The sequence below is a fragment of the Salvelinus namaycush genome, unplaced genomic scaffold (genome assembly GCF_016432855.1).
Source record: "Salvelinus namaycush isolate Seneca unplaced genomic scaffold, SaNama_1.0 Scaffold592, whole genome shotgun sequence".
In the NCBI taxonomy this organism is placed as follows: Eukaryota; Metazoa; Chordata; class Actinopteri; order Salmoniformes; family Salmonidae; genus Salvelinus; species Salvelinus namaycush.
In genome coordinates this window covers 50,218-77,364 of record NW_024061300.1, presented here as the reverse complement: position 1 = coordinate 77,364, position 27,147 = coordinate 50,218, and the positions used below count along the sequence as shown (strand labels likewise).

The window sequence follows — 27,147 nt, the reverse complement described above, 5'->3', positions numbered from 1 at the left end:
CAGCGCATGCAGTCACATGAGAACGCGCCATGGCTTCAGTTACCTCAACCAGTCGCTCAACTCGCTCCTCCCGACGAAGCGGCGCCGGCCCGTCCAGCACCAGCCCAACCCGGCTCTCCCGAAGCCAGGAGAAAGAGGAGCTTAGCCACCTGAACGACCGCCTGGCCGCCTACATAGAGCGGGTCCGCCAGCTGGAGAATGACAAGTCCTCAATGCTGCTTCTCCTGGAGGAGAAAGAGGAGTCCACGACCCGGGAGACGGCCAACGTTCGGCGGCTGTACGAGACCGAGTTGGCCGACGCGAGGAAGAGCTTGGACGTGCTGGCTAACGATAGGGCCCGGCTGCAGATAGAGATGGGTCATCTTTCTGAAGAGCATAGCAAACTACAAGCCAGGTAACGTTAGATATAATAACCTACAATCCAATCTATGTATCTATGTATCTATGTTTGTCCTGTACATTCGCGCTGTTGTCATTGAGTGTTGAGATCCATAGTTTAAAAAAATAAAAATAGCATAAAGTGTTAGTTTGCAATTAGGCCTAAATTGTTGCAGTAAAAAGTTTATATTTGCATACGAAAGTTGAATTAAGCTAATGATGCATTTCTAAGTTAAATTCTTCAAAAATCAATGTGTAGCCTTTATCATTAATTAAACAATCGCAAATTCCCCATTTAAATAATAATAATTAGGTCGGTGCTTATATTTGTTCTATTTCACCCATGTATAACTGTGTATTATACACGTGTGAATTGTTAGTGTTTTTTGCATATCCCCACTCCCCTTAGACACCCTTGGAGAGTAGGGTTCCCCATTTATGATAATATAATGTTTGTCTTTGCACAATATGATCTGCAGATAGTAAGGCATATCCATGATTACCTTTTGAGGAAGAGACCTCAGAGAGATTTGGTTTGTCATCTTTCTTTCCTAATAAGAAGCATGTGAATATCCTCCTGTTATTATTATCCTTCTGCTATCTCTTGTTTTAATAACCACAATATCATAATAGTAGCCTAATATCAATAGAACCATATGCCGTGTATTAACATCCACAATAAAAGTAACAATTGAATTATACCCAGAATAAACAACTATCTCTAATATCCCTCCCTTTGGGAAGTGAAGCATATAAGCACTTGACTTCTGTCATCTCTATTTTATCCTAACAGGAACCATAGTAACCATCAGACTTCTGTCATCTCTATTCTATCATAACAGGAACCATAGTAACCACCAGACTTCTGTCATCTCTATTCTATCATAACAGGAACCATAGTAACCATCAGACTTCTGTCATCTCTATTCTATCCTAACAGGAACCATAGTAACCACCAGACTTCTGTCATCTCTATTCTATCATAACAGGAACCATAGTAACCATCAGACTTCTGTCATCTCTATTCTATCATAACAGGAACCATAGTAACCATCAGACTTCTGTCATCTCTATTCTATCATAACAGGAACCATAGTAACCATCAGACTTCTGTCATTTCTATTCTATCATAACAGGAACCATAGTAACCATCAGACTTCTGTCATCTCTATTCTATCATAACAGGAACCATAGTAACCATCAGACTTCTGTCATCTCTATTCTATCATAACAGGAACCATAGTAACCACCAGACTTCTGTCATCTATATTCTATCATAACAGGAACCATAGTAACCATCAGACTTCTGTCATCTCTATTCTATCCTAACAGGAACCATAGTAACCATCAGTCTTCTGTCATCTCTATTCTATCATAACAGGAACCATAGTAACCATCAGTCTTCTGTCATCTCTATTCTATCCTAACAGGAACCATAGTAACCATCAGACTTCTGTCATCTCTATTCTATCCTAACAGGAACCATAGTAACCATCAGACTTCTGTCGTCTCTTTTCCTCCCACCAGGTGTTTGTGTTGTAATAATGGCAAAGATTCGGAGCTAAGATTTAAAGGACGACTGAACTCAGTGATTCCCCTTGTTTTTCTGTTGCTCATTTAAAGGCTCCGTGCAGTCAAATGTGATTTTCCTGAGTTTTATATACATTTTCACACTGAGGTTGGACTAATACTGTGAATTTGTGAAAATGATAATGCACTTTTAGTGTAAAAGCAGTTTGAAAGACCACCTGAAATTTCAGCCTGTTTTGGTGGGATGAGGGTTTTGGCCTTCCGTGATTACATCACCATGCTGTGAATTAGTTAATAGACCAATCAGAAAGCGTTCCAAGCCTCTCTGCCAATAACAGACAGTTGTCAGTTTTCCCCTCCCCATTCAGACCATTCTGACAGTCCTAGCAAAATTCTTGCTTGAGAAATTACTCTTTGCTAAGAAGCTATTTTAGATATACATATTTTTTTTACTGTGAACATTTTATTTGAAATCAGTAAGGTACTTAATTGTTACCCAGAAATGATTTGATATTGAGGTAAAAATGGCACCCTTGGACCTTTTTTTAAAGAAAAATTTGATTTCAGTCTTGGGGGTGTGGTTCGATGTGGGTGTACGATAACACACCGTGTACGATAACACACCGTGTACGATAACACACCGTGTACGATAACACACCCGCAAGACTGAAATCTATTTTTTCTTTAAAAAAAGGTCCAAGGGAGCTGTTTTTCTCTCTGAAATAATTTCTCTCTTTTTCATTTTGTCGCTTTTGAGACACCGTAGCAACAACAGAGCCACTAGCCTACCACCTCCCCAAAATAGTCACAATTGATCTAAGATTAATCAAGAAATCTGTAATTAATTTTGACCTTTTTGCCGAGGACATTTTTGTTGTGCAATTTTACATCCTAGCTAGGTGTTTGGTGCAGTATTTCTCAAGTTAGCAGTGCAATGCAGATGAATATCCAGTCTGCTGCTGCGCACACGGAGCTATTTATTTGGTATTTTATTTGGATCCCCGTTTAACTGTTGCAAAAGCAGCAGCTACTCTTCCTGGGGTTCACATGAAACATGACATCATACAGAACATGAATAAACAACAGCTGCACAGGACTGATTCGTTCCAACCTTAATCAGCAAGCTGGCAAACGATTGTAAATACAGCATAAGCTATACGCTGTTTATCAGAGCCCAAAATCACTAGCAGGCTAAGTTCCATCTGTGTTTGTCAATGAAGCTAGCTAGCAGGCTAAGTTCCATCTGTGTTTGTCAATGAAGCTAGCTAGCAGGCTAAGTTCCATCTGTGTTTGTCAATGAAGCTAGCTTTCAGGCACATTGAGCAGGAAAGCCACGTTAGATGAATCAGCCTATCAAATCACTGGCGGGTATGTGCTTCGGTGCCGTTCTGTTTGTTTCAACTTTCTCTCTATTGGTATGCGTCTTTCTGGCACTGTTTCATAGTGAATCATGTAAAGCGGCAGGTAGCCTAGTGGTTAGAGCATTGGACTAGTTAACCGAAAGGTTGCAAGTTCAAATCCCCGAGCTGACAAGGTACAAAATCTGTCGTTCTGCCCCTGAACAAGGCAGTTAACCCACTGTTCCCAGGCCGTCATTGAAAATAAGAATTTGTTCTTAACTGACTTGCCTAGTTAAATAAAGGCAAAATAAATAACAAAGCAAGTCATGGCAGGATACAAGATGCTCACTAATGGGTTCAGGATTTTGGAATATTGACAAGTGGCAGTTGGGATACAAGTGCACGCATCACCTCCAGTCAATTCTCAGACTGTGCTTGACTTGTGCAAGAGGTCAACTGCTTGAGTTCCTGCACCTCAAATAGAATATTAGCTCAAAAGCATTATGGAGTTCCTGCACCTAAATATAAACAGTACCGGCACCCAAAAGGAGTAGGCTACCGGCACCTATTTCAGTCCAAGTCAACCACTAGGCAGACTAGAGTGATCCCTATCAAACACCACAGCAAGTGGCCACTTCATAAAGGGCTTCTGGGCCAAGTTTTCTTTCAACATAATAATGGTCAAGTTGATTTTGCATGGCCCGGTGCCCCCGGGTAGGCAGAGTTTGCTCATTTTAGACCATTCCATTGGTCCTTAATGTGAAATCTCTACCCACCCGGGGCATCGGCCCCTGGGGCCATGCAAAACCAACTCCACCATTTGTTAATGTGTTGTCTTATGTAAACAAGTCCGAGGTGCAGGTCTGTGGGCAGGTCTGTCTAACTGTATGTGTTCTTCGGTATGATTAGATAGAGCGCAATCTGCACAGCTGTTTCTCGGTGCATGACAATTCGCCGTAGGCGCTACAATCCCTTTATAGTGGGCATGATCGAAATCAAAACCCAACCCCAAATAAGTCGTGACGAACTCGTTAGACAAATATCACACTACTTTGTTTTGGAATAATACTGACTTTATGGCCAAAATTATCATACTTACACTTTTTTGTCAATTTTGACACTGGAATACATGTTTGAGTAATGCCACATTTCAACCAGAGAAGTTGGTTCTTGCATTCAGTTGCGCTTTAACTTCAGTCATGTTCAAAACAGAACGCTAGGAGGGATAGACAACAATGCAACGTCACATACTCTAGGTGCAATACACATGAAGGCCACTAGATGGGGACCTAGTCCCACTAACAGGTAGTCCCTGTGACACCAAAGTTGGCTAACCTCCTGAATTTTGTAGTCATGAAAGGTTGCTAGTTCAAATCCCGAGCTGACTAAATGAACTTTTTGGCCATCTGCCCTTGAGCAAAGCGCTTAACCCAAAATGCTCCTGTAAGTCACTCTGGATAAGAGCGTCTGCTAAATTACTCAAATTTAAATGTGATCTCTTTTTCCTCCCACCAGGAACATTGGACGCCATATCTTCTCGTCTCTTGTCATCTCTCTTCACTCCTTCCAGGAATCATACTAACCTCCCTGACCTCTCACTTCTTTCTATCACTTTTGCCTCCTTCCTGGAACCATGGTAACCACCTGTCTTCTCTCATCTCTCCTCCTTCCAGGAACCATAGTAACCACCTCTCTTCTCTCATCTCTCCTCCTTCCAGGAACCATAGTAACCACCTCTCTTCTCTCATCTCTCCTCCTTCCAGGAACCATAGTAACCACCTCTCTTCTCTCATCTCTCCTCCTTCCAGGAACCATAGTAACCACCTGTCTTCTCTCATCTCTCCTCCTTCCAGGAACCATAGTAACCACCTGTCTTCTCTCATCTCTCCTCCTTCCTGGAACCATAGTAACCACCTGTCCTCTCTTTTTCATCCTACCAGGAACCAGAAGAAGGAAGCAGAGTGTAACATGGCCATGGGTCAGTGGAGGAACTTGGAGGCGGTCCTCAACTCTAAAGATGCAGAGCTGGCCAATCAACTGGCAGATAACAGAAGACAGGCGGATGACGTCACTGACCTACAGGCCCAGGTGGCCAATGTAAGGACTAGACTGCCATCTATAGGCCTTCTAGTGAGGTTAATTTAATGTTTTGTTTAAAGTTAAATACAATTAAACCAACACCACATACAGATGTTTTTGCAGCATTTTGACAGTGTTATGCATCAGGTTCTGTGTCGGTGTGAACGCAGCTCTGAGAAGGAGTGGGTGACAACGCAAAAGGCATTAAACCGCATCAGACAAAACAAAGTATATTCTGCCTAGAGATGCGCTGATTCAACCTTTTGATTCTCCTGTTATGATTTATTTTTAAATAGTCTAAAGCTAACTAGTTTGGCTAGCCATAGGTTTAAGCTGGTACTAGTGTAGGTTGGCTAACATTAGCTTGCGAGCATCTACTGAGAAGACGCTTATGGGCTGTTATGAGATGTGGCTAGGTAATTTACGAGGGGGGTTGCTTCGTTTTGGCTAAATGTTAAGTCCTTGAATGCAAAAGGTGATCTCTGACTCCTTGTCTCAGTTGGAGTGTGCGCTGGCGGAGACCAAGACCCAGCTGAACTCTGAGATGTTGAGGAGGGTGGACCTGGAGAACCAGGTGCAGACGCTACGGGAACAGCTGGAGTTCCAGAGACACATTGGCGAACAGGTAACACACACACACACACACACACACTTGACAAACACACACACTGCAGTAACTGCTGCATAAGAAAGACATCACATGTGGCCTACTATTACCACAGAAGTCAGATTGATTGGTTGTTGAAGTGGGTAACTATTGGCAAATACTAATAATAGTAAGATATCAAACTCAATGTTGTCTCTGCCTGTCTTTCTAGGAGGTGTGGGGTATCCACAGCCTGCAGGAGGGAAGGGGTTAATGAAGTGGCTAGGGGTAGGAGGGTGAGAAGAAATGGTTAAGAGCTGGGGATTGAAATGGAATGTGGCCCATGTCGTTTCCTCCATGTTGAGTAGAAGGGGTGGTGGTGGGGGGGGGGGATAGGGTCTGGGAGAGGACTAGGGGTTAGAATGGAATGTGACCCATGTCGTCTTCCTGCGGTAGGCGTGTGTGTCTGTTCATGTCGGTGTGTGTGTGTGCGCGCACGCATGTGTGTAGGAGGTCAGGGAGATCCGGAGCAGACACGAGAGTCGCCTGGTGGAGGTGGATTCTGGGAGACAGAAAGAATTTGAGAGTAAGTTGGCCGAGGCCATGCAGCAGCTACGGCAGGAGCACGATGGACAAATCCAGCAGTATAAAGAGGATCTGGAGAAGAATTTCAATGCCAAGGTACTCACACTCTCTTTCTTTCACTCTCTCTCCCTCTCCGCCTCCCTGTCTCTTTTTAAAATAGATCATATATCCCCAGCCCTACCTCCCCTAATTGGAGTAAACTAATGGACAACAACAGTTAGGCTTCTACTTCCAGCTTATTGTTTTTGGGTTAAGTGCTTTGCTCAAGGGCAGATCGTTTTAGTCCCACCCAGCAATCCTCAACCCATCCCATCTATCTCTGAAGACCATTCAGTTTTGATTTCTATATGCCATATATTTTTCAACTATGCTGTGATGTTTAACACAGTTCTGAACCTATGTACATTTTACAGACACAGTATATTTTAGATTATGTTGAGGTTTGTGTGTATGTACAATACCAGTCAAAAGTTTGGACAACCCTACTCATTCAAGGTTTTTTCTTTATTTGTACTATTTTCTACATTGTAGGATAATAGTGAACACATCAAAACTATGAAAGAACACATATGGAATCATGTAGTAACCAGAAAAGTGTTAAACAAATCAAAATATATTTGATATTCTTCAAAGTAGCCACCCTTTGGCTTGATGACAGCTTTGCAAACTCTTGGAATTCTCTCAACCAGCTTCACCTAGAATACTTTTCGCACAGTCTTGAAGGAGTTCCCACATGCTGAGCACTTGATGGCTACTTTTCCTTCACTCTGCGGTCCAACTCATCCCAAACATCTCAATTTGGTTGAGGTCGGGGAATTGTAGAGGCCAGGTCATCTGATGCACACTCCATCACTCTCCTTCTTGGTCAAATAGCTCTTACACAGCCTGGAGGTGTGTTGGGTCATTGTCCTGTTGAAAAACAAATGATAGTCCCACTAAGCGCAAACCAGATGGGATAGCGTATCGCTGCAGAATGCTGTGGTAGCCATGCTGGTTAAGTGGGCCTTGAATTCTAAATAAATCGCAGTGTCACCAGAAAAGCACCATCACACCACCTCATCCATGCTTCACGGTGGGAACCACACATGTGGAAATCATCCCCTCACCTACTCTGCGGCGGTTGGAACCCAAAATCTCATATTTGGACTCCTCAGACCAAAAGACACATTCCACCGGTCTAATGTCCATTGCTTGTGTTTCTTGGCCAAGCAAGTCCCTTCTTCTTATTGGTGTCCTTTAGTAGTGGTTTCTTTTCAGCAATTCACCATGAAGGCCTGATTCACGCAGTCTCCTCTGAACAGTTGATGTTGAGATGTGTCTGTTACTTGAACTCTGTGAAGCATTTATTTGGGCTGCAATCTAAGATGCAGTTAACTCTAAGGAACTTATCCTCTGCAGCAGAGGTAACTCTGGGTCTTCCTTTCCTGTGGCGGTCCTCATGAGAGCCTGTTTCATCAAAGCGCTTGATGGTTCTTGTGACTGCACTTGAAGAAACTTTCAAAGTTCTTTACAATTTCCTCATTGATTGACATTCATGTCTTAAAGTAATGATGGACTGTCATTTTTCTTTGCTTATTTGAGCTGTTCTTGCCATAATATGGTCTTACCAAATAGTGTGAAATTCTGTATACCACCCCAACCTTGTCACAACACAACTGATTGGCTCAAACGCATTAAGAAGGAAATAAATTCTACTATTTAACTTTTAACAAGGCACACCTGTTAATTGAAATACATTCCTGGTGACTACCTCATGAAGCTGGTCCGGAGTGGCGCAGCAGTCTAAGGCACTACGTTGTTGTGCTAGAAGAAGCACTACAGACCTGGGTTCGATCCCGGGCTGTATCACAACCAGCCATGATCGGGAGACCCATAGGGCGGCGCACAATTGGCCCAGCGTCGTCTGGGTTAGGGGAGGGTTTGGCTGGGGGGGCTTTACAAGTAGGCCGTCATTGTAAATACGAATTAGTTCTCAACTGACTTGCCTAGTTACATTTTTTTTTAAAGCTGGTTGAGAGAATGCCAAGAGTGTGCAAAGCTGTCATCAAGCCAAAGGGTGGCTACTTTGAAGAATCTCAAATATAAAATATATTTTGATTTAACACTTTTCTTTGGTTACAACATGATTCCATGTGTTATTTCATTGTTTTGATGTCTTCACTATTATTCTACAATGTAGAAAATAGTAAAAATAAAGAAAAACCCTTGAATGAGTAGGTGTCCAAACTTTTGACTGGCACTGTGTGTGTTGCTGGTGTATATCTGAATGTGTGTTTCTCAGCGAGAGCTGTGTGTCAGGGAGTCGCGGTGTGTGTCGTGCACACTGTTAGAGCAGGAGTGCATGATGACGGAAGAGAAAAGAGGAGTGAGGAAGATGACAGTGCAGATTAGGGAGAGCTTTGTCCAGCTGATAAAGGTATTCTCACCGGTCCAGCCTGTGTTAGGTAGAAGTGTCGTCATATTGTAGCCAATAGCAAACACTTGAGGTACACCTTATCTGGCTTGCTCTGTAAAATGGAACCAACAGACTTGTCCCAAAGTGCAAACCCAGTCCACCACATGTACTGGTCAAATCAAGTTCACCTCAAGTATTCAACATGTATGCAGTTGACTCTGGTATGTTAGGTACCTCTACTCATATGAAGTTATTTAGAAACATTGCTGTAAATCCGAATGTTATTTTTTTTCTCTTTTTTTTTCTTCAAATTTGTGGCTTATGGTAAACATATAATGTAGCTCAGTCTCATGTCAAAACTTATGACATTAACACATTGCTTTTCATTTGGTGTGTATGTAACGTGGGTGTTGACAGCTGGAGAATGCCCATCAGACGGCGCTGAAGAGTAGTGACTTTGCCTCGTCCACCAGAGAGGAGCTGTCTGGCACCAAGCTCCGCATCGAGACCCTCTCCTCACAACTCAATCACTTCCAAAAACAGGTACTTGCTGTATGTGTGTAGGGTAAGGTTGCCCATAGATGCTGATCAGTTTTGCATTTCCCCCACTAATGGTTATGCTTAGGATTGGGGAAGTGAAGCTGATCCTAGATCTGTAGCTAGGGAACACTTCACCCCGGAGGTGTGTGAGTGACATTCCAGAAACCGGTACCTACCAAGCTGCTGCTAGGGCTTTACTATAGTACAAGAACATTTGACTGGTTTCAGACTGAAAAACAACAGACTAGAGATATAATAAGGCTTTTGATGTTGGAGATCACTATGTAGAGTCGTGGCCAAAAGTTTTGAGAATGACACAAATATAAATTTTCACAAAGTCTGCTAACTCAGTTTGTATGATGGCAATTTGCATATACTCCAGAATGTTATGAAGAGTGATCAGATGAATTGCAATTAATTGCAAAGTCCCTCTTTGCCATGCAAATGAACTGAATTCCCCAAAAAACATTTCCACTCCATTTCAGCCCTGCCACAAAAGGACCAGCTGACATCATGTCAGTGATTCTCTCGTTAACACAGGTGTGAGTGTTGATGAGGACAAGGCTGGAGATCACTCTGTCATGCTGATTGACTTTGAATAACAGACTGGAAGCTTCAAAAGGAGGGTGGTGCTTGGAATCATTATTCTTCCTCTGTCAATCATGGTTACCTGCAAGGAAACACGTGTCGTCATCATTGCTTTGCACAAAAAGGGCTTCACAGGCAAGGATATTGCTGCCAGTAAGATTGCACCTAAATTGACCATTTATCAGATCATCAAGAACTTCAAGGAGAGCGGTTCAATTGTTGTGAAGAAGGCTTCAGGGCACCTAAGAAAGTCCAGCAAGCACCAGGACTGTCTCCTAAAGTTGATTCAGCTGCGGGATCGGGGCACCACCAGTACAGAGCTTGCTCAGGAATGGCAGCAGGCAGGTGTGAGTGCATCTGCACGCACAGTGAGGCGAAGACTTTTGGAGGATGGCCTGGTGTCAAGAAGGGCAGCATAGAAGCCACTTCTCTCCAGGAAAAACATCAGGGACAGACTGATATTCTGCAAAAGGTACAGGGATTTGCCTGCTGAGGACTGGGGTAATGTTATTTTCTCTGATGAATCCCCTTTCCGATTGTTTGGGGCATCCGGAAAAAAGCTTGTCCGGAGAAGACCAGTTGAGCGCTACCATCAGTCCTGTGTCATGCCAACAGTAAAGCATCCTGAGACCATTCATGTGTGGGGTTGCTTCTCAGCCAAGGGAGTGGGCTCACTCACAATTTTGCCTAAGAACACAGTCATGAATAAAGAATGGTACCAACACATCCTCCGAGAGCAACTTCTCCCAACCATCCAGGAACAGTTTGGTGACGAACAATGCCTTTTCCAGCATGATGGAGCACCTTGCCATAAGGCAAAAGTGATAACTAATTGGCTCGGGGAACAAAACATTGATATGTTGGGTCCATGGCCAGGAAACTCCCCAGACATTAATCCCATTGAGAACTTGTGGTCAATCCTCAAGAGGCAGGTGGACAAACAAAACCCCACAAATTCTGACCAACTCCAAGCATTGATTATGCAAGAATGGGCTACCATCAGTCAGGATGTGGCCCAGAAGTTAATTGACAGCATGCCAGGGTGGATTGCAGAGGTCTTGAAAAAGAAGGGTCAACACTGCAAATATTGACTCTTTGCATCAACTTCATGTAATTGTCAATAAAAGCCTTTGACACTTATGAAATGCTTGTAATTATATTTCAGTATTCCATAGTAACATCTGACAAAAATATCTAAAGACACTGAAGCAGCAAACTTTGTGTAAATAAATAATGATGTCGTTCTTTAAACTTTTGGCCACGACTGTATGTTGACTGGTGTCAGGGAGTCTGAAAGTTGTGTGTGGATGACTTTCTCACAACCCCTATTTCTCTCTGAATCTTTTCTCTCTGTCTCCTCCCCTCCCCCTCTATCTCCCCTCAGAACGGGGCCTTAGAGGGACGTGTGCGGGAGCTGGAGCGGACCCTGGACCGGGAGCGCGAGGTGTGGCAGCAGCGACTGAGCCACAAGGACGAGGAGATGTCGGCCATGCGGGCCCAGATGCAGAGCCAGCTGGAGGACTATGAGCAGCTGCTGGATGTCAAGCTGGCCCTGGACATGGAGATCAACGCCTACCGCAAGATGCTGGAGGGAGAGGAGCAGAGGTGAGGAGGAAATAGAGAGAGACTGGAGGTGAGGGGGGCGTAGAGAGACTGGAGGGAGAGGAGGTGAGGGGGGCGTAGAGACTAGGGAGAGGAGGTGAGGGGGGCGTAGAGAGAGACTGGAGGGAGAGGAAATGAGGGGGGCGTAGAGAGAGACTGGAGGTGAGGGGGGCGTAGAGAGAGACTGGAGGGAGAGGAGGTGAGGGGGGTAGAGAGAGACTGGAGGGAGAGGAAATGAGGGGGGCGTAGAGACTAGGGAGAGGAGGTGAGGGGGCGTAGAGAGAGATTGGTGGTGAGGGGGGCGTAGAGAGAGACTGGAGGGAGAGGAGGTGAGGGGGGTGTAGAGAGAGACTGGAGGGAGAGGAGGTGAGGGGGCCGTAGAGAGACTGGAGGGAGAGGAGGTGAGGGGGCCGTAGAGACTAGGGAGAGGAGGTGAGGGGGCGTAGAGAGAGACTGGAGGTGAGGGGGGCGTAGAGAGAGACTGGAGGGAGAGGAGGTGAGGGGGGCGTAGAGAGAGACTGGAGGGAGAGGAGGTGAGGGGGGCGTAGAGAGAGACTGGAGGGAGAGGAGGTGAGGGGGGCGTAGAGAGAGACTGGAGGGAGAGGAGGTGAGGGGGCCGTAGAGAGAGACTGGAGGGAGAGGAGGTGAGGGGGCCGTAGAGACTAGGGAGAGGAGGTGAGGGGGCGTAGAGAGAGACTGGAGGTGAGGGGGGCGTAGAGAGAGACTGGAGGTGAGGGGGCGTAGAGAGAGATTGGAGGTGAGGGGGCGTAGAGAGAGATTGGAGGTGAGGGGGCGTAGAGAGAGATTGGGGGTGAGGGGGCGTAGAGAGAGATTGGAGGTGAGGGGGCGTAGAGAGAGATTGGAGGTGAGGGGGCGTAGAGAGAGATTGGAGGTGAGGGGGGCGTAGAGAGAGATTGGAGGTGAGGGGGGCGTAGAGAGAGATTGGAGGTGAGGGGGCCGTAGAGACTAGGGAGAGGAGGTGAGGGGGCGTAGAGAGAGACTGGAGGTGAGGGGGGCGTAGAGAGAGACTGGAGGGAGAGGAGGTGAGGGGGGCTTAGAGACTAGGGAGAGGAGGTGAGGGGGCGTAGAGAGAGATTGGAGGTGAGGGGGGCGTAGAGAGAGACTGGAGGTGAGGGGGGCGTAGAGAGAGACTGGAGGTGAGGGGGGCGTAGAGAGAGACTGGAGGTGAGGGGGTTAGAGAGAGACTGGAGGGAGAGGAGGTGAGGGGGGCGTAGAGAGCGACTGGAGGGAGAGGAGGTGAGGGGGGCGTAGAGACTAGGGAGAGGAGGTGAGGGGGCGTAGAGAGAGATTGGAGGTGCGGGGGGCGTAGAGAGAGACTGGAGGGAGAGGAGGTGAGGGGGGCGTAGAGAGAGACTGGAGGTGAGGGGGTTAGAGCAGGTGAGGGGAAATGGAGACATTAGTGAGGGTACAATTTGCATGCAGGTGCGTGCCTTCACACGCATACAAATGTACGTACACCTCAGATCTGGTTCAAATACGTTTTGAAAGGGTGAATTCTAGTAAATCAAATCTGAGTAAAGCAAATCCATTCTGAAGTATTCAAATCTTTGGGGTCAACCTTAATTTGAACCCGGGTCTGGCACACACACACACACACACACACACACACACACACACACACACACACACACACACACACACACACACACACACACACACACACACACACACGGTTACAAGGTCCTTTCACCAAACATAAAAAACTAAGAGGACCAAGACACTCTTCATATAATTAGTTAAAAAGCCTATATTTAAACTGGCCTTCATCAGGGAGTTACAATGATAACCAGCCTTCTTTTGAACAAACCATCTTCTACTTAACCCTGATTTGAAGAGGAAGGGGTTACAGAAGTCATTGGTGGACACAACATAGTGAACGTCATTTCCATTTTAGTTATTTAGCAGAGCTCTTATCCAGAGTGACTTAGTAGTGAGTGCTTACATTTTCATATTTGTTCGTAATGGTCCTCTGTGGGAATCGAACCCACAACCCTGGTGTTGCATGTGCCATGCTCTACCATCTGAGCCACACGGCAGTAGGAAATATACATTCAAAATTGTGATGTAGATATATTATCAAAAATGCATATTAAGGTTAGAAGTATTAGAAAAGACAAAGTAGTCGTGGTCTTGAATAGGAGAGGGTACATTTAGTGAGAACAAGGGAGTCATACATAAAACAAGTCACTAGATGGCAGCAAAGATGGAGCACAGTAGATAAAACATAGAAACCAGGGTTTCCCAAACATCTTCCTGACGTTGTTCTGTGTTTCCAGACTCCACCTCTCCCCGAGCCCCTCCCAGCATGGGGCCGTGGCACGCACGCATGGACACGGCACTCGCCGAGTTGTCCGTGGGAAGAAACGCAAGAATGAAGGTGGCACGGGGTCGTCGCCAGCCTACAAGGTCTCGCAGCACGCCAAGGCCCACAGTCACATGATGGTGTCGGAGATAGACCTGAAGGGGAACTACGTCACGCTGAAGAACAACTCTGAGAAGGTACCTACCTACTGCCTTGCTCTGACCATTTAGAAGGAGTGTCTGTGAACTTAACACCCGCTCTGACCAATTAAAGATGGAATCCGCAGTAGGGGGAAACGGTGCCACTGGCCGCCCCACCAGCATTGTTATTGTTGTTGCTGAGCTGAGGAGCGTCGTGCAGCATGGTTATGAAATGCAGTACATATTGTGTTATTCTATGGTGCGTGCGTTGATGTCAGAGATGGAAATAAGTGTTTGTAATTTCTTTGTTGTAATATCACAAAAGGACAAGGCAGTTTGACCATTGAATCCTTATTAATCTTGAAGTACCTACCGCCTCGCTTCGACCAATCAGACAATGTTGAGTGAATCTGAAGCTCCACGTCTCTACTTAGTGCACTACTTTGAGTCTAAAGTCACCCAGGCCACTGGTTAACCAGTAGAGTACTAGATGAGGGATAGGGTGTCATTGAGACAGTCTCTTTAAGTCCAGTGTTTTGTGTCATTGCAATGCAAATGTATCCTGACAACGATTCCAGTCTCTGAAACTGTGTGAAAGATCTGGGTTGTGTTCAGTAGGGCGAAGCGTTTTTAAACCGGAGGTGCTACTTGAACTTGTCCAATTTTTAGAAAAGAGACCATTGTTTTCCATTGCAAAACATTTTGCTCCAGTATGCCCAGCTCAACATGCCGCTGTCCCCAATCTGAATTTCATCTGGGTCGTATTCATTAGGGCTCACCGTTGTAAACATTTTGCAACAGAACAAGCAGTCCTTATTGGACATGCCTAATGAATACGACCTGGCTGTTTTTTCTGCTGTTCCAGGAGCAGCCACTAGGGGGCTGGGTGGTGAGGAGGAGTCACCTGGACTCTCCTGAACTGTTCTTCCAGATCCCCCCTTCCTACATACTGGCTGGGGGCAACACCCTCACTGTGAGTACATGCATGCACCTAATACACACATGTATGTATTGGGGGAAACTAACCAGGCCTCCATATACAATGGTCCTCATCTCCAAAAATGATTAGTAAAACTGAAATAACATTTAAAAGATGCATTGTTGCCAGCTGACCGTGTGGGACTGTGATTGTGTGTGTCAGATCTGGGGTTCGGAGGCAGGCGGAGAGGCCTCTCCAGGTGACCTGGTCATGAAGAACCAGAGGAACTGGGGTCCGGTAAACAATGTGATTGTCACCCTACTGAACCCAGATGAAGAGGTGACCGACCCATACTTACTGGCCACCACGATCCAGTCTACTGGCCCAATCTACTTAATACATTTCTATATGTTTATGCACCAGGGGAAATCAAGTTAATTTCATTCATATCCTTGTACACGGGTGATTATAGTTAATTTGATTGCTATCCTTGTGCACTTCTCTAATAGCCATCTTGCAAAGATCTTTAAGCTCCTAAGCTCACAGAGATGTCTGTTGCATTTCAGGTTGTCTTCATTGCAGCTGTGCTGCGTAGATGGATCTAGGGGCATATGTATCAAACCTCTCAGCCTTTTACATCACAATGAATAAGATGACATGGACAGAGGGGGACCTGCTCCTAGATCAGCACTCCTACTCTGAGACACTTGATATCTCACAAGACCTGGGGAAGTGTTTTGTGTCTCACGAACCACACAAATTATGATTTAAGCACCCTGCAAATAAGATGAACTGGAATGCAACCATTAATGTAAGGAATTTGCAGCAGTGTGAAGTTTTCTCTAGGTTTAGATGTAGGATCAGGTTCCCCTCCGCCAGTTCAAATCTTAACCGTTAGTGGGGGAAATGTAAAACTGACTCAAAATCAGTGTCTAGGGGGAAACCTCACTCTACTCCAATCGACTCAGCTGTGAGCGGATGTTTGATGTTGATTGGCTGTCATCATCACTAGGAGACCGCAGAGCTGCGTGTGCAGGAGAGAGGAGAGGAAGACTCCGATGTGGAGGTTGATGAAGAGTTATTGGAAGGGAGTGATGTTCACTACCTCAGGAGACAGGTAAACACACACACACCAGGAGATGTGTAAATCCACACTGATCTGTCCACACATACATACATACATACATACATACATGCATACATAGACACATGCCTCAGAAAACCTCTAAACATACAGACACACACGCTGCTCCTCCGCAGACAGGTGAATGCTGTACCCAGGCCTGTACCCAGGGGAAACTGATCAGTACTGTGTTTTTGATCTCCATTCCCCTTGATGGAAAAGCCCAAGAGAAGGAAAAGGAAGTGCTGTCTGGTGTTGTGAACAGCCTGTCTCATGACACACAGACCGATGGAGGTGAGGAGGTGACTGCCTACAGCGTGGCTGACTCCCTGGATGTGTCCCAAATCGCCCCCTATTCCCTATATAGTGCACTATAAAGAAGAGGGTGCCATTTGGGTCGAAGCCCCTGTTTGTCTAATCCCTACTACAGCTCTTGTTAACGCTCCATAACCTAACCTGTAGGGTGCCATAGTAAGTCCCATATGGCATTCTATTCCCTATATAGGGCACTTGTTATGGCTTTTGTGGGGTCTAACATTCTAAATAGCCATTTCTTTTAGACACAAATGCAGGTACTGGAGGTTCCAACTCATTTCCCATTTATCCAGAAATCCAATCAATACGTGTGAGTTCCTGATTGCAATGATCTTCACAAATGTACAACACACAAGGTCTGGCTGTTTCACACAGTTGCAGGATTGGGTAATGAAGACATTCCTTGTATTCCAGGTATTTTGAACAAAGCTGCTGATGATGATGATGATGGCAAAATGATATTAAAAAATGGCACTCAAATGATCATGAAATGATCAGATGCCAAACAAAATGACATGGTTGAAAGCTCTCTGCTTGGCGTCTATCAGCCTATTCCAATTGCTGACTGGCACCATACACATTTCTAATACATAATCCTTAATCATTTCAAAATGTTCTTTTAATATCAAAATGGTTCTTAAAGCACTACTTTTGAACAGAGCCTGTGGGCTTAAGTACAGCCTAGGGTGCATCCAAAATGAAGTGGCCTGCAACACCTCATTGCAAATGGCTGCTGTTCCTCCCTTGTGATGACATAGCTTGCTGTGTGTTCCTCACCCCTGCATGAACCGTGCTTGCTGTGTGCTGGCCAACATTATGAGTCTAATTGTTTGTGTGAGGGGTGTGAGTGATCATTGCTGTACTACTTGTATGTTTGAGTGTGTGCACGAGGCATGTGTCAGGAGGCTGAGCGTTTGTATTTCTTCACTGACATTGTGAGGCTGTGTTCTATGTTTTCCAGGCGCCGGGGGGAACAAACGAGAGTTGCTCCGTTATGTAACTCCACCCTCCTTTCACAATTCTGACCTGAGAATGCTGCATCCGACCCGGGAATTCCCGGGAATACCACTGGAAAGGCTACAATGACATCCTATTCCCTACATAGTGCGTTACTTTGCCATGAACCATAGCGTGGGCACTGCACAGGGAAGTGGGTGTCATTTGACACTGGCCGTGTCACCAATGGTATTATTTATGTGCCCTGTGGGAGCTTGATGGTGATTTGGGAGCACTGCTACACAAATGTGTGGGATTTCAATGCATATTTTTCCTAAACTAATGCAAGAGTTTGGCTGGTTGTGTAGTTGCCTGTACCTGTAAAAATAATGGGTAGCCCTTTAAAATTGCAGATCTGTTTGTGCTGTCTAGTCAACTCCTATGGTCATTTGTCTAAACAGCACAGGCAGATCTGGGACCAGGCTTGTATTCTTTAAGCAGCGACATGGCATTTGTCCTGCTATTCTGGCGTTCGTAACACGTCTCTCCTCCCGCTTGCTGTGAGTGACATTCATATGCCCCTTACAGTCTTTAAATGCGACATCATTCAATTGTCAAAGTTTTTAAGAAAATATGTTTCATTTGTCACACAGTATGAATATGCCTTGTGTCCTGACTATGTTTAAAATCCTGGTTGGGAAAATGACAGAGATTGTTAAACTCGTGTATGGTATTACAGTATGTTAGTGCTATAACTAGCTGTAAGATGAATGTTTTCTGGTATTTTTACCCTTTAACCTGCAGCACTTTTTGCCATTGAGATAGAGGAGTTATACACTGAATATATCCATAATACAATGTGGAAGTTTCTCATGTTCATTCTGAAGTATGTGGACAGGATGGTTTTCCCGTGTTTGACAGGTACTTTGGTGGCTTTGCAATATTGTTTCTCTTTAGAAAAACGACTAACTTTAACATCCTCTAAACGTCCGATTGACTTGTGAAGAAACTCAGTGTTGGCTTGTCCTTATGCACCAAAATACTTATGATTTCAATAAAGATTTTTCCTTAACTAATGTAAGTGTTTGGTTTATTGTTGGTGTGGTTTGGTATAGCCTGTGCCTGGAAAAACAATGGATAACCCTTTACATAAAATGGTCTCTTATACCTATGTAGTAATACTGAAGTTACTCTAGTAGTGATATTACAACAGTAATTAGCCACAGTGTTTGTAGTGACAAACTTAGTATGAAGTGGTACTAAAGATTTGTATAAACACCACAGATCGTCAAAGCAACATTTCTGACTTTGTGGTCCTCAGGAAAGTGTTTTCAAATGTCACTTAAAGGGACATTACACTTTCAAATCAAAGTTTGTCAGATGTTTTCAAACCTCAAAGTAATCTAATGTAAAAACGAAGCCACGCCCCGCAACATTGGTTGTTTAGAAGCAGGAAACCAGGAAATTAGACAGTGTTCATCAGAGGAATATAGCTACAAATATCTAACAAGCTTTTATTTGAGTGAAATGTCCTTTAAAGATGTTTGCAGGTGTAACAAAGCGTGTTTAGTGAACGACAACTAGTCATTCTAAACAAGAGTCCCAAAGTTTTTTTTTCTTCATAGTCTGGGAACAGGGTTGGGGAAAAACTCCGGGCCAAACATAAATTGGAAGTGGGACATCAATTTCATTGTCATTAATCTCATCACTCTTTTACAAAACAGTCTTTAGAAAAATAGTTACGTTCAACTGAGTAAGTCTCAAAGGCTGGTGTCTATAAATATATAAAAAGTCTTCTTCGGAGAGAAAGGTTTGGTCCTCTGAAGGTTCCTTGGTAGAACATTTTCATCGCTGTCTCCTTGATCCAAGTCTTTGTTAAAAAAGTGTAGAGACGGGGCCTGATTCTAATAGAAATTAATCTTGTATCCTTGTTGAAGCAGCATGAGGACTGGGCCCAGTCCCATTACAGCAACACCACTGTATCCTTAGAGAGATCTGGCCTGGTTTCAATCCAGCTACACCACAGTCTCCTTGCTCATGTCATTGTCTCCTTGCTGAGCGTACAGTGGATACTGGGACCAGTCCCACTCCAGCTACACCAAAGTATCCTTGCCCAGGAAACCATAGACGTTAAAACCAGTAGATGGTGATAGCGCTGACGTCATCCACGTATTCCTATGAAGGCTCCCGATGGCGCATGGAATTATTTGAATTTGAAGTGCACCAACATTGCTGAATGTCGCCAAAGAATCACTAAGGATCATGGTGAAGGTGGCAGTAACAAGCAAAGGATCATAGTCGATGTAGTTGTTTTCATCCTGCCTGAGAGAGCCTGCTCGTAGTTTTATGGTCCCTGATTGGTCTGTGTCAGCACCTGATCCTGTGTGACGTCAAATGTAGCAGTCAGAATGGATCACTATTTAATACAATTTCTCGCTTTGTAGCGAACTTTTAAATTATTCACCGTCGGGATTGAACTTGATCATAATAAACACAATTTGGAGTCCAAAACGGGCGTAGAAATATAAATGTTTGGCCGTTCTGGCGATGGTTGACATAGGCTTTTTAGGGTAGACCAGGGCTTTTGGCACCACTAGGTTGCTATGCAGTAGCCAACCAGCAGAGCTTGTGACTTCACGCTCCAGACCGGACACTGGGGACCTGTTAAATGTGACACTAGACCCAGGCCCATTCTGGCTACATCACAGTCTTCTTGCCAAAGTATCGTGGACACTGCACCCAGTTCCACTCCATCTACACCACCGTCTCCTTTCTGGTGTCCTTGCTAAGGAAGCTGAGGTTCAGTGTGTGGTGTGTGTGCATGGTTCGTGCTGGTCGGGGGATCTGTAGCCTAACTCTCTGGTCTGTCTGTTTCCACGTCCTGAACAGGTGGATGTGATAGCGCAGCGAAACCTGGTGGTGGAAGAGAGCAGTTGATTTTTACCAGACAGTGGCTTAAAGGGACATTTTTTAAATATTCAACTTCATGTTCACTCCAGCACCACCCCAACATCAACATATGTGAAAACGGAGCATTTCTATGTTTTGTATTAATAAAGATAGACGAAGATAAGTGTTTCCAATGACAACCAATTGGTAGGCAATTAGTAGGCAATGCCTACTCATAATTGGTTAAAATCACATGATGCACACAGAAGTCATTGGAAACGTTTATCTTCCTCTATATTTTTTACTACAAAACATAGAAACGCACCATTTTCACACATGTTGATGTTGCGGTGGTGCTGGAGATGATGAGTATGACAAGGGAAAACTGGGACATTTCTCTTTAAGTCAGGGAAGTTTGTAGTGGCTGTTCTAAAAAAACAGAACCATGGATTACAATCTCTCCTGGTGCATAGACTACCTTCAGAGTGAGGAACCAGCTAACATTAAGTTGTAAAATACTTAACTTCCCCTTTAATTTAAACACAGGTGACTTCACTTATGCAAGCTGTGTTTGTTTACTTCCCCAACCAGGGCCATGTTGATTAGGCACCAAACTGAAGAAAACAGACAGCAAAGATGGTGGATAATGAAGATATCTCAAAAAGTCAGTTAATCATTGCTTCCTGTCTGTGTAAGTGGGCGTTCCCGCTCTCGCCTGAGCATGCTTTCCACGTGAGCGTACATAGGTAAGCATGCACAAAGATGCTCACTTGAGAGAGGGAACGTCCACTTACACATACAGGAACCTTGAAAAATGTTTTAAATGGGAAACTGCCCAATAACAGCTGGCTTTGGTTTACACTTTCATCTCTGACAGATTGTAATGAATGGAAGTCTATGGGATCAGCTAGCGTCAGCACAATCAGCTAGCTGATCCCATAGACTTTGTCATTGCGCTAACGCTAGTTAGCATTGGTGAAACTACCTCTAGCTTTCTTTATACTGGCCACAGAGACTTAAACATGTGTCCATGAGTTCAGCTGACTGGGGAAATAGAAACAATCTTGCATTAACCCTTTAATAATTATAGTATTATTAGTAATTCTATTTACTTTTTACCATTATTTACCATTACTATTTACCATTTACTATTTACCATTACACTATATACCAGTGGAGTCTGGTGGGAGGAGCTATAGGAGGACGGGCTCATTGTAATGGCTGGAACGGAAAAAATGGAACGGAGTCAAACATGGTTTCTGTGTGTTTGATACCGTTCCATTTATTCCATTCCAGCCTGTCCTCCTATAGCTCCTCCCACCAGCCTCCACTGCTATACACAATCCCAATGTAACCCAACCCACAACAGCCCCAACAACTCACCACAGTCCAGAAGCAGTAGATGGTGAAGAGAGCCAGGGTGAGCACCATGAGTCCAACAGCCTCCATACTGTTACTGAAATACAGGTCCATGGCACCCTGCACACACAGCCATCCTGATAGGCTAGCCAGCGGCGTGATGAACAGGAAGCAGATGACGTCACCGCAGAGCGTCCGTCTCTGGTGCTGCATGGCTGGTGAGCCCAGCCACTGAGGAAGGGAGGGAGGGAGAGAGGGGATGTACTGTAATTAGAATGGATAGAATGACAGTAATATCAGTTCAATTCAAAATGACATTAAGCATTGCATGATTTCATATGTGCCATTCACTGACACTGAGAGGAGGCCAGGGAACATAAAGTTAGAGTGGGCAGACCAGACAACAGAACAATATAAATCACTGTTATGTACAAGTACAGTATCTACAGTAGATGGTGTTGGTTTTGGGCTTTTGGATGAGTATCGAAAATCACATTTCACTTTAGAATTTGAGGCCATATCTCCAGGCCATATCTCCATTCATCTGTCAGATCAGCTGTTGTTTTCTCTCCTACTCTGTGTGTGTGTGTGTGTGTGTGTGTGTGTGTGTGTGTGTGTGTGTGTGTGTGTGTGTGTGTGTGTGTGTGTGTGTGTGTGTGTGTGTGTGTGTGTGTGTGTCCCTCGTACATTAGCTCCCTCCATACAACACATGGTTCTTAACAGATTACCCGGTGCCAGTGGCCAACACACATGCGATAGGCTGGGAGGAGACCATTAATACAAGACGACGTAATGTCCTATCCTGTCCTGAGGAATCTCATAGAGATGCATTACAAAGCTCATATCTTTGCAATGGCTGCTTCTGTTTCAGCATGGGCAGTGCCATTGTGGGCAATGCTGTCTCCATTTAAAGTAGACAATCTCCTCTTTTTCTACTTCTGAGAGTGAATTGGCAGTTTGTAAATAAACTGAAAAGGTGCATAGCACCACTTATTGTGCTGGAGTGTGTATAATCTGGAAGTATAGGCTGAAGCCAAGGTTGGTTATTCACTGCCACCTGCCATTATGGAATGTTTTCTCAGGAATATATTTCATTGGCTGAACCCTTCTGCTGACCTGGATGAAATTCTGGGATCCTTCCTTAAGCCATTGCAAGTCCCACCCAGTTGACTACTTCACAATGATGAAAGCCCTTGATATCGCTGTGCCCATGCTGAAACAGTGTTTGGGCCAAGTGAACCATCTATCAAACTCTATGGAGCAGCTACAGCTAGTGACAGGAAACACCTTCTAATCTGTTTCTCAGGCTAAGTGGCTTTACTGGTAAAAGCAGTCAGTGACATCAGACACTCCAATGTGAATCCAGCTAGGGTCTCTGTTCAGGAGGGTGAATTGTTACACAATGGCCAGATAGAAATGTATTGAATAGAATAGATAGGGTTATGTGGACTGTAGAATAGGGAATCGTTGCAGTTCTACACATTATATATCTATCTGCAACCTGAATAATGTTTGTTTTCTTCTCTTCTATGAAGACTCCATCTTTGAGACAGCAGTTTGTATATTCCTTAATGGGTTTGAAATTAAGTGACATGCGGGTTGGGGTAAATTCCATTTCAATTGAGTCAATTCAGGAAGTGAATTGAAAGTGACCTCAACCCTGATAAATTGAGACTGCATAATATAGTTGATGTCCAGTGCATACGGAAAGTACTTTTTCCACATTTTGTTACTTCACAGTCTTATTCTAAAATGTATTAAACCCCCCCATCAATCTTCACACTATACCCCATAATAACAAAGAAGAATAACAAAGAAGAAGAAGAAGAATTGAATTTTTAGCAAAGTTAATAAAATAAAAAAACTGAAAATATCACATTTACATGAATATTCAGACCCTTTACTCAGTACTTTGTTGAAGCACCTTTGGCAGCATCGCTGCACAGCTATTTTCAAGTCTCTGCAGAGATGTTTGATCGGGTTCAAGTCCGGGCTCTGGCTGGACCACTCAAGGACATTCAGAGACTTGTCCCGAAGCTACTCCTGCTTTGTCTTGACTGTGTGCTTTGGGTCGCGGTCCTATTGGAAGGTGAACCGTTGCCCATGTCTGAGGTCCTGAGCGCTCTGGAACAAGTTTTCCTCAAGGTTCTTTCTGTACTTTGCTCCGTTCAGCTTTCCCTCGATCCTGATAATTCTCCCAGTCCCTGCCTCTGAAAAATATCCCCACAGCATGATGCTGCAACCACCATGCTTCACTGTAGGGATGGTGCCAGGTTTCCTCCAGACGTGACACTTGACATTCAGGCCAAAGAGTTGTGTCTTGGTTCATCAGACCAGAGAATCTTGTTTCTCATGTTCTGAGTCCTTTAGGTGCCTTTTGGCAAACTCCAAGCGAGCTGTCATGTGCCTTTTACTGAGGAGTGGCTTCCGTCTGGCCACTCTACCATAAAGGCCTGATTGGTGGAGTGCTGCAGAGATGGTTGTCGTTCTGGAAGGTTCTACCATCTCCACAGAGGAGCTTTGTCAGAGTGACAATCGGGTTTTTGGTCACCTCCCTGACCAATGCCCTTCTTCCCGATTGCTCAGTTTGGCCGGGCGGCCAGCTCTAAGAAGAGTCTTGGTGGTTCCAAACTTCTTCTATTTAAGAATGATGGACGTCACTGTGTTCTTGGGGACCTTCAATGCTACAGAAATGTTTTGGTACCCTTCCCCAGATCTGTGTCTCAACACAATCCTGTCTTGGAGCTCTACGGACAATTCCTTCGACCTCATGGCTTGGTTTTTGCTCTGACATGCACTGTCAACTGTGAGACCTTTTATAGACAGGTGTGTGCCTTTCCAAATCATGTCCAATCAATTTAATTTACCACAGGTGGACTCCAATCAAGTTGTAGAAACATCTCAAGGATGATCAATGGAAACAGGATGCACCTGAGCTTGATTTCGAGTCTCATAGCAAAGGGTCTGAATACTTATGTAAATAAGGTATTTTAAAAAACATATACAATTGCAAAAAAATTCCCCCAAAACTTTTTTCGCTTTGTCATTATGGGGTATTGTATGTAGATTAAAAAGGAAAAAATATAATTCAATCAATTTTAGAATAAGGGTGGTCTGAATACTTTCCAAATGCACTGTATGTGATGACTATTGTACTGTAGTTTTATGGTGTTTTTTTATGACATCTATTTTGTACCACGTTTGACTCCGTTCGATTAATTGCAGTCCAACCATTAATTACAATGAGCCCGTCCTACTATAGCTCCCCCCAACCAGCCTCCTCTGGTGTGTGCACCCTTTTTCCCGGAAGTGCACATGTGTGTGTTTTCTTATGAGTGTGTGTTTGTTAGTGTATGTGTGCTTGAGCGTGTGTGTTTGCTTGCATGTGTCTATGCCTTCATGCATGTGAGTGCATATGTCTCCGTCTCACCTAACGCCACAATAAAACTTCCATGAAGTACAGATCTATGATCAGCTTCCCCTCCCTTATTCCTAACCTTAATCAATAGTGGGGGGAAATGCTCAACTGACCCAAGATCAGCGTCTAGGGGTAACTTCACCCTACTCTTTCTCCCCTACCTCAGTGAGCGGCTTGGGCAGTCTCTCCAGGGAGTACTGGTGGTGGCAGAGTTCACAGCGGCTGCTGTTGGAGGCAGTGAGCCAGTGTTCCAGGCAGCCCCGGTGGACCATGGCCAGCGTCCCTGCACACTCACAGGGGGAGAGCAGCTCCCCGACACCCCCTCCCTCGTGGCAGATACGACAGAATGGCTCCTCACTGCTAAGACTGCAGGACAACAGAGAGACAAAGTCAACACATGGCAAAACGGAGAGTCCAGGGATGAGTCCCTAATGGCACACTATTCCCTTTATACGACACCACAGGGCTCTGGTCTAAAGTAGTGCACTATATAGTGAATAAGGAGACATTTGGGACCCAGACAAGGAGCACGTAAGAGAGAGTCAATGGATGTTATTGTACATCATTTAAATCCCCTTATTAAAGGATTCTTCTATGAATAACATCACATACAACTTCTCTAATCCCCCTCCTTCTGTACCATGTGTTCTTATCCTCTTTCTTCCTCACTGTGTTTCACTCTCTCTCCCTTGCCTCCCTTTGTGGGTGTTTCTGTGTGTGTGTGTGTGTGTGTGTGTGTGTGTGTGTGTGTGTGTGTGTGTGTGTGTGTGTGTGTGTGTGTGTGTGTGTGTGTGTGTGTGTGTGTGTGTGTGTGTGTGTGTGTGTGTGTGTGTGTGTGTGTGTGTGTGGTGTGTGTCTGTTCGTTTCCTAACCCACCTGTCGGTGCTGGGGCAGTGAGTCATTGAGGGGGAGTGGCCATAGCAGTCCATCACTTCCTGGGGACAGGGGTCAGACTCCTCCCCTCGTTCCTCCTCAGGCAAGAGCTTCATTTCCCCTACAGGACTGCATACCTGCGGGCCCAGGAGCTGCTCTGGGGTCATGGCTGCTACAGAGGGGGCCATTCAATCAGACTGGTGTGGGGTTCTGCAATGGTATTTGTTGGCAGGAGAATCAGTTCAAAACAATGAAGCCATGTAGCTAAATCCAGGAGTTTGACGATCCAACTGTTTGACTGTGAGGCTGATTATGGCAAAATCAACTCCCAGTTTGAATTATGGCAGGAATACGCTTCCATATACAGTAAGTAGCTTTGACATAGCCACTACCAATGACCTCTACATAAGACTATTATGGAAGGTCTATGTTCAGTAGAGTGTATGGTCAATCCCAGTCTCTGGCCAGACTGAGGGAGCTCTGCACGCTACAGCGGCTGTGAGAAGAGAGATGAATCACAACTGAAATAACACATCCTTTCTAGGTCCCTTATTTGATTATAAGTCCTTCTGTATAAGAGACACTGTTAATGGAATCTAGTTACTACCATGTCAAATATAAAGATGAATTTGTTATTATATCTGAACTGCACGTACTGCTTGATGGTAGGGAAACATGTTGACACCAATCAGACTGTAATACCTATTGAAGCTAGAATCTTTAGTTGCTACATCAATTTTTGGACTTATAAATTAATAACACTTATAAATGCTTCATGAGCTTAGTTCAACTGTTGTAACCCATCAGAACCCAAAATATAAGCTTGTTTTACTCCAATATTTGTCAACAACGTAAATGTAAACACACACTGTATAGCGTTAAAACATGGTTAAAACTATCATTTTAATACCATAGATTGTCAGTCTTTGCATCCATAGCTCTGTCTTTGAATTTGAGAGTGGTTAAATTTCTCCAGCCCTATCCCTCAGTTTTTTACCAAAACAAAGGCGGGGTTTCTGCTTTGTTATTGTATTAACTGCAGATTCTAGCTTTAAAGCCTAATAATGCAATGATTAATACAAAACATAACAAATGTTCAATGGAATTGACTAAATATCTGCTCATTTCAATTCATGTTTTATTTATTTTTAAAGTTGTGTACTTCCTTCACTACCAAAGCCTTCTTGCAGAGACAGTATAGCCCACATGTTCAGTACCACAAACAATTT

General features: G+C 44.5%; 2 protein-coding genes across 4 annotated transcripts; one reads left to right on the top strand and one right to left on the bottom strand.

Annotated features, from left to right (window-relative positions):
* LOC120041951 (lamin-L(III)-like) lies at nucleotides 1–18,451 on the top strand. Of its 3 annotated transcripts, XM_038986826.1 has the most exons (12): nucleotides 1–394; nucleotides 5,189–5,345; nucleotides 5,827–5,952; nucleotides 6,424–6,594; nucleotides 9,311–9,436; nucleotides 11,406–11,626; nucleotides 13,921–14,143; nucleotides 14,952–15,059; nucleotides 15,228–15,344; nucleotides 16,018–16,122; nucleotides 16,266–16,422; nucleotides 17,405–18,451. In XM_038986826.1, exons 1-12 carry the CDS (start codon nucleotides 30–32, stop codon nucleotides 17,527–17,529), a joined length of 2,001 nt encoding a protein of 666 aa, XP_038842754.1. In that variant the 5' UTR covers nucleotides 1–29; the 3' UTR covers nucleotides 17,530–18,451. The 3 variants fall into 3 exon arrangements, with proteins under 3 accessions (XP_038842754.1, XP_038842755.1, XP_038842756.1); XM_038986827.1 differs by lacking the exon at nucleotides 16,266–16,422; XM_038986828.1 differs by lacking the exons at nucleotides 16,266–16,422; nucleotides 17,405–18,451 and having other exon boundaries at nucleotides 15,572–16,122.
* A 1,682-nt stretch (nucleotides 18,452–20,133) lies between these two features.
* Nucleotides 20,134–26,085, bottom strand: LOC120041949 (E3 ubiquitin-protein ligase MARCHF3-like). The gene is made up of 4 exons (XM_038986824.1): nucleotides 25,922–26,085; nucleotides 25,207–25,411; nucleotides 21,652–21,858; nucleotides 20,134–20,292 (listed from the first exon to the last, which is right to left on the bottom strand). Exons 1-4 carry the CDS (start codon nucleotides 26,083–26,085, stop codon nucleotides 20,134–20,136), a joined length of 735 nt encoding a protein of 244 aa, XP_038842752.1.
* Between the last annotated feature and the right edge of the window lie 1,062 nt (nucleotides 26,086–27,147).

Excerpts from the sequence above, each read along its gene's own strand:
- LOC120041951 (XM_038986826.1), top strand. The coding sequence starts at position 30 with ATGGCTTCAGTTACCTCAACCAGTCGCTCAACTCGCTCCTCCCGACGA. Across the intron at positions 395-5,188 it reads CATAGCAAACTACAAGCCAG|GAACCAGAAGAAGGAAGCAG; the intron begins GTAACGTTAGAT and ends TCATCCTACCAG. Across the intron at positions 14,144-14,951 it reads TGAAGAACAACTCTGAGAAG|GAGCAGCCACTAGGGGGCTG; the intron begins GTACCTACCTAC and ends CTGCTGTTCCAG.
- LOC120041949 (XM_038986824.1), bottom strand. The coding sequence starts at position 26,085 with ATGACCCCAGAGCAGCTCCTGGGCCCGCAGGTATGCAGTCCTGTAGGG. Across the intron at positions 25,412-25,921 it reads CACTGCCCCAGCACCGACAG|TCTTAGCAGTGAGGAGCCAT; the intron begins GTGGGTTAGGAA and ends GTTGTCCTGCAG. Across the intron at positions 20,293-21,651 it reads TCTACTGCTTCTGGACTGTG|GTTTCGCTGCGCTATCACAT; the intron begins GTGAGTTGTTGG and ends TTCCACCACCAG.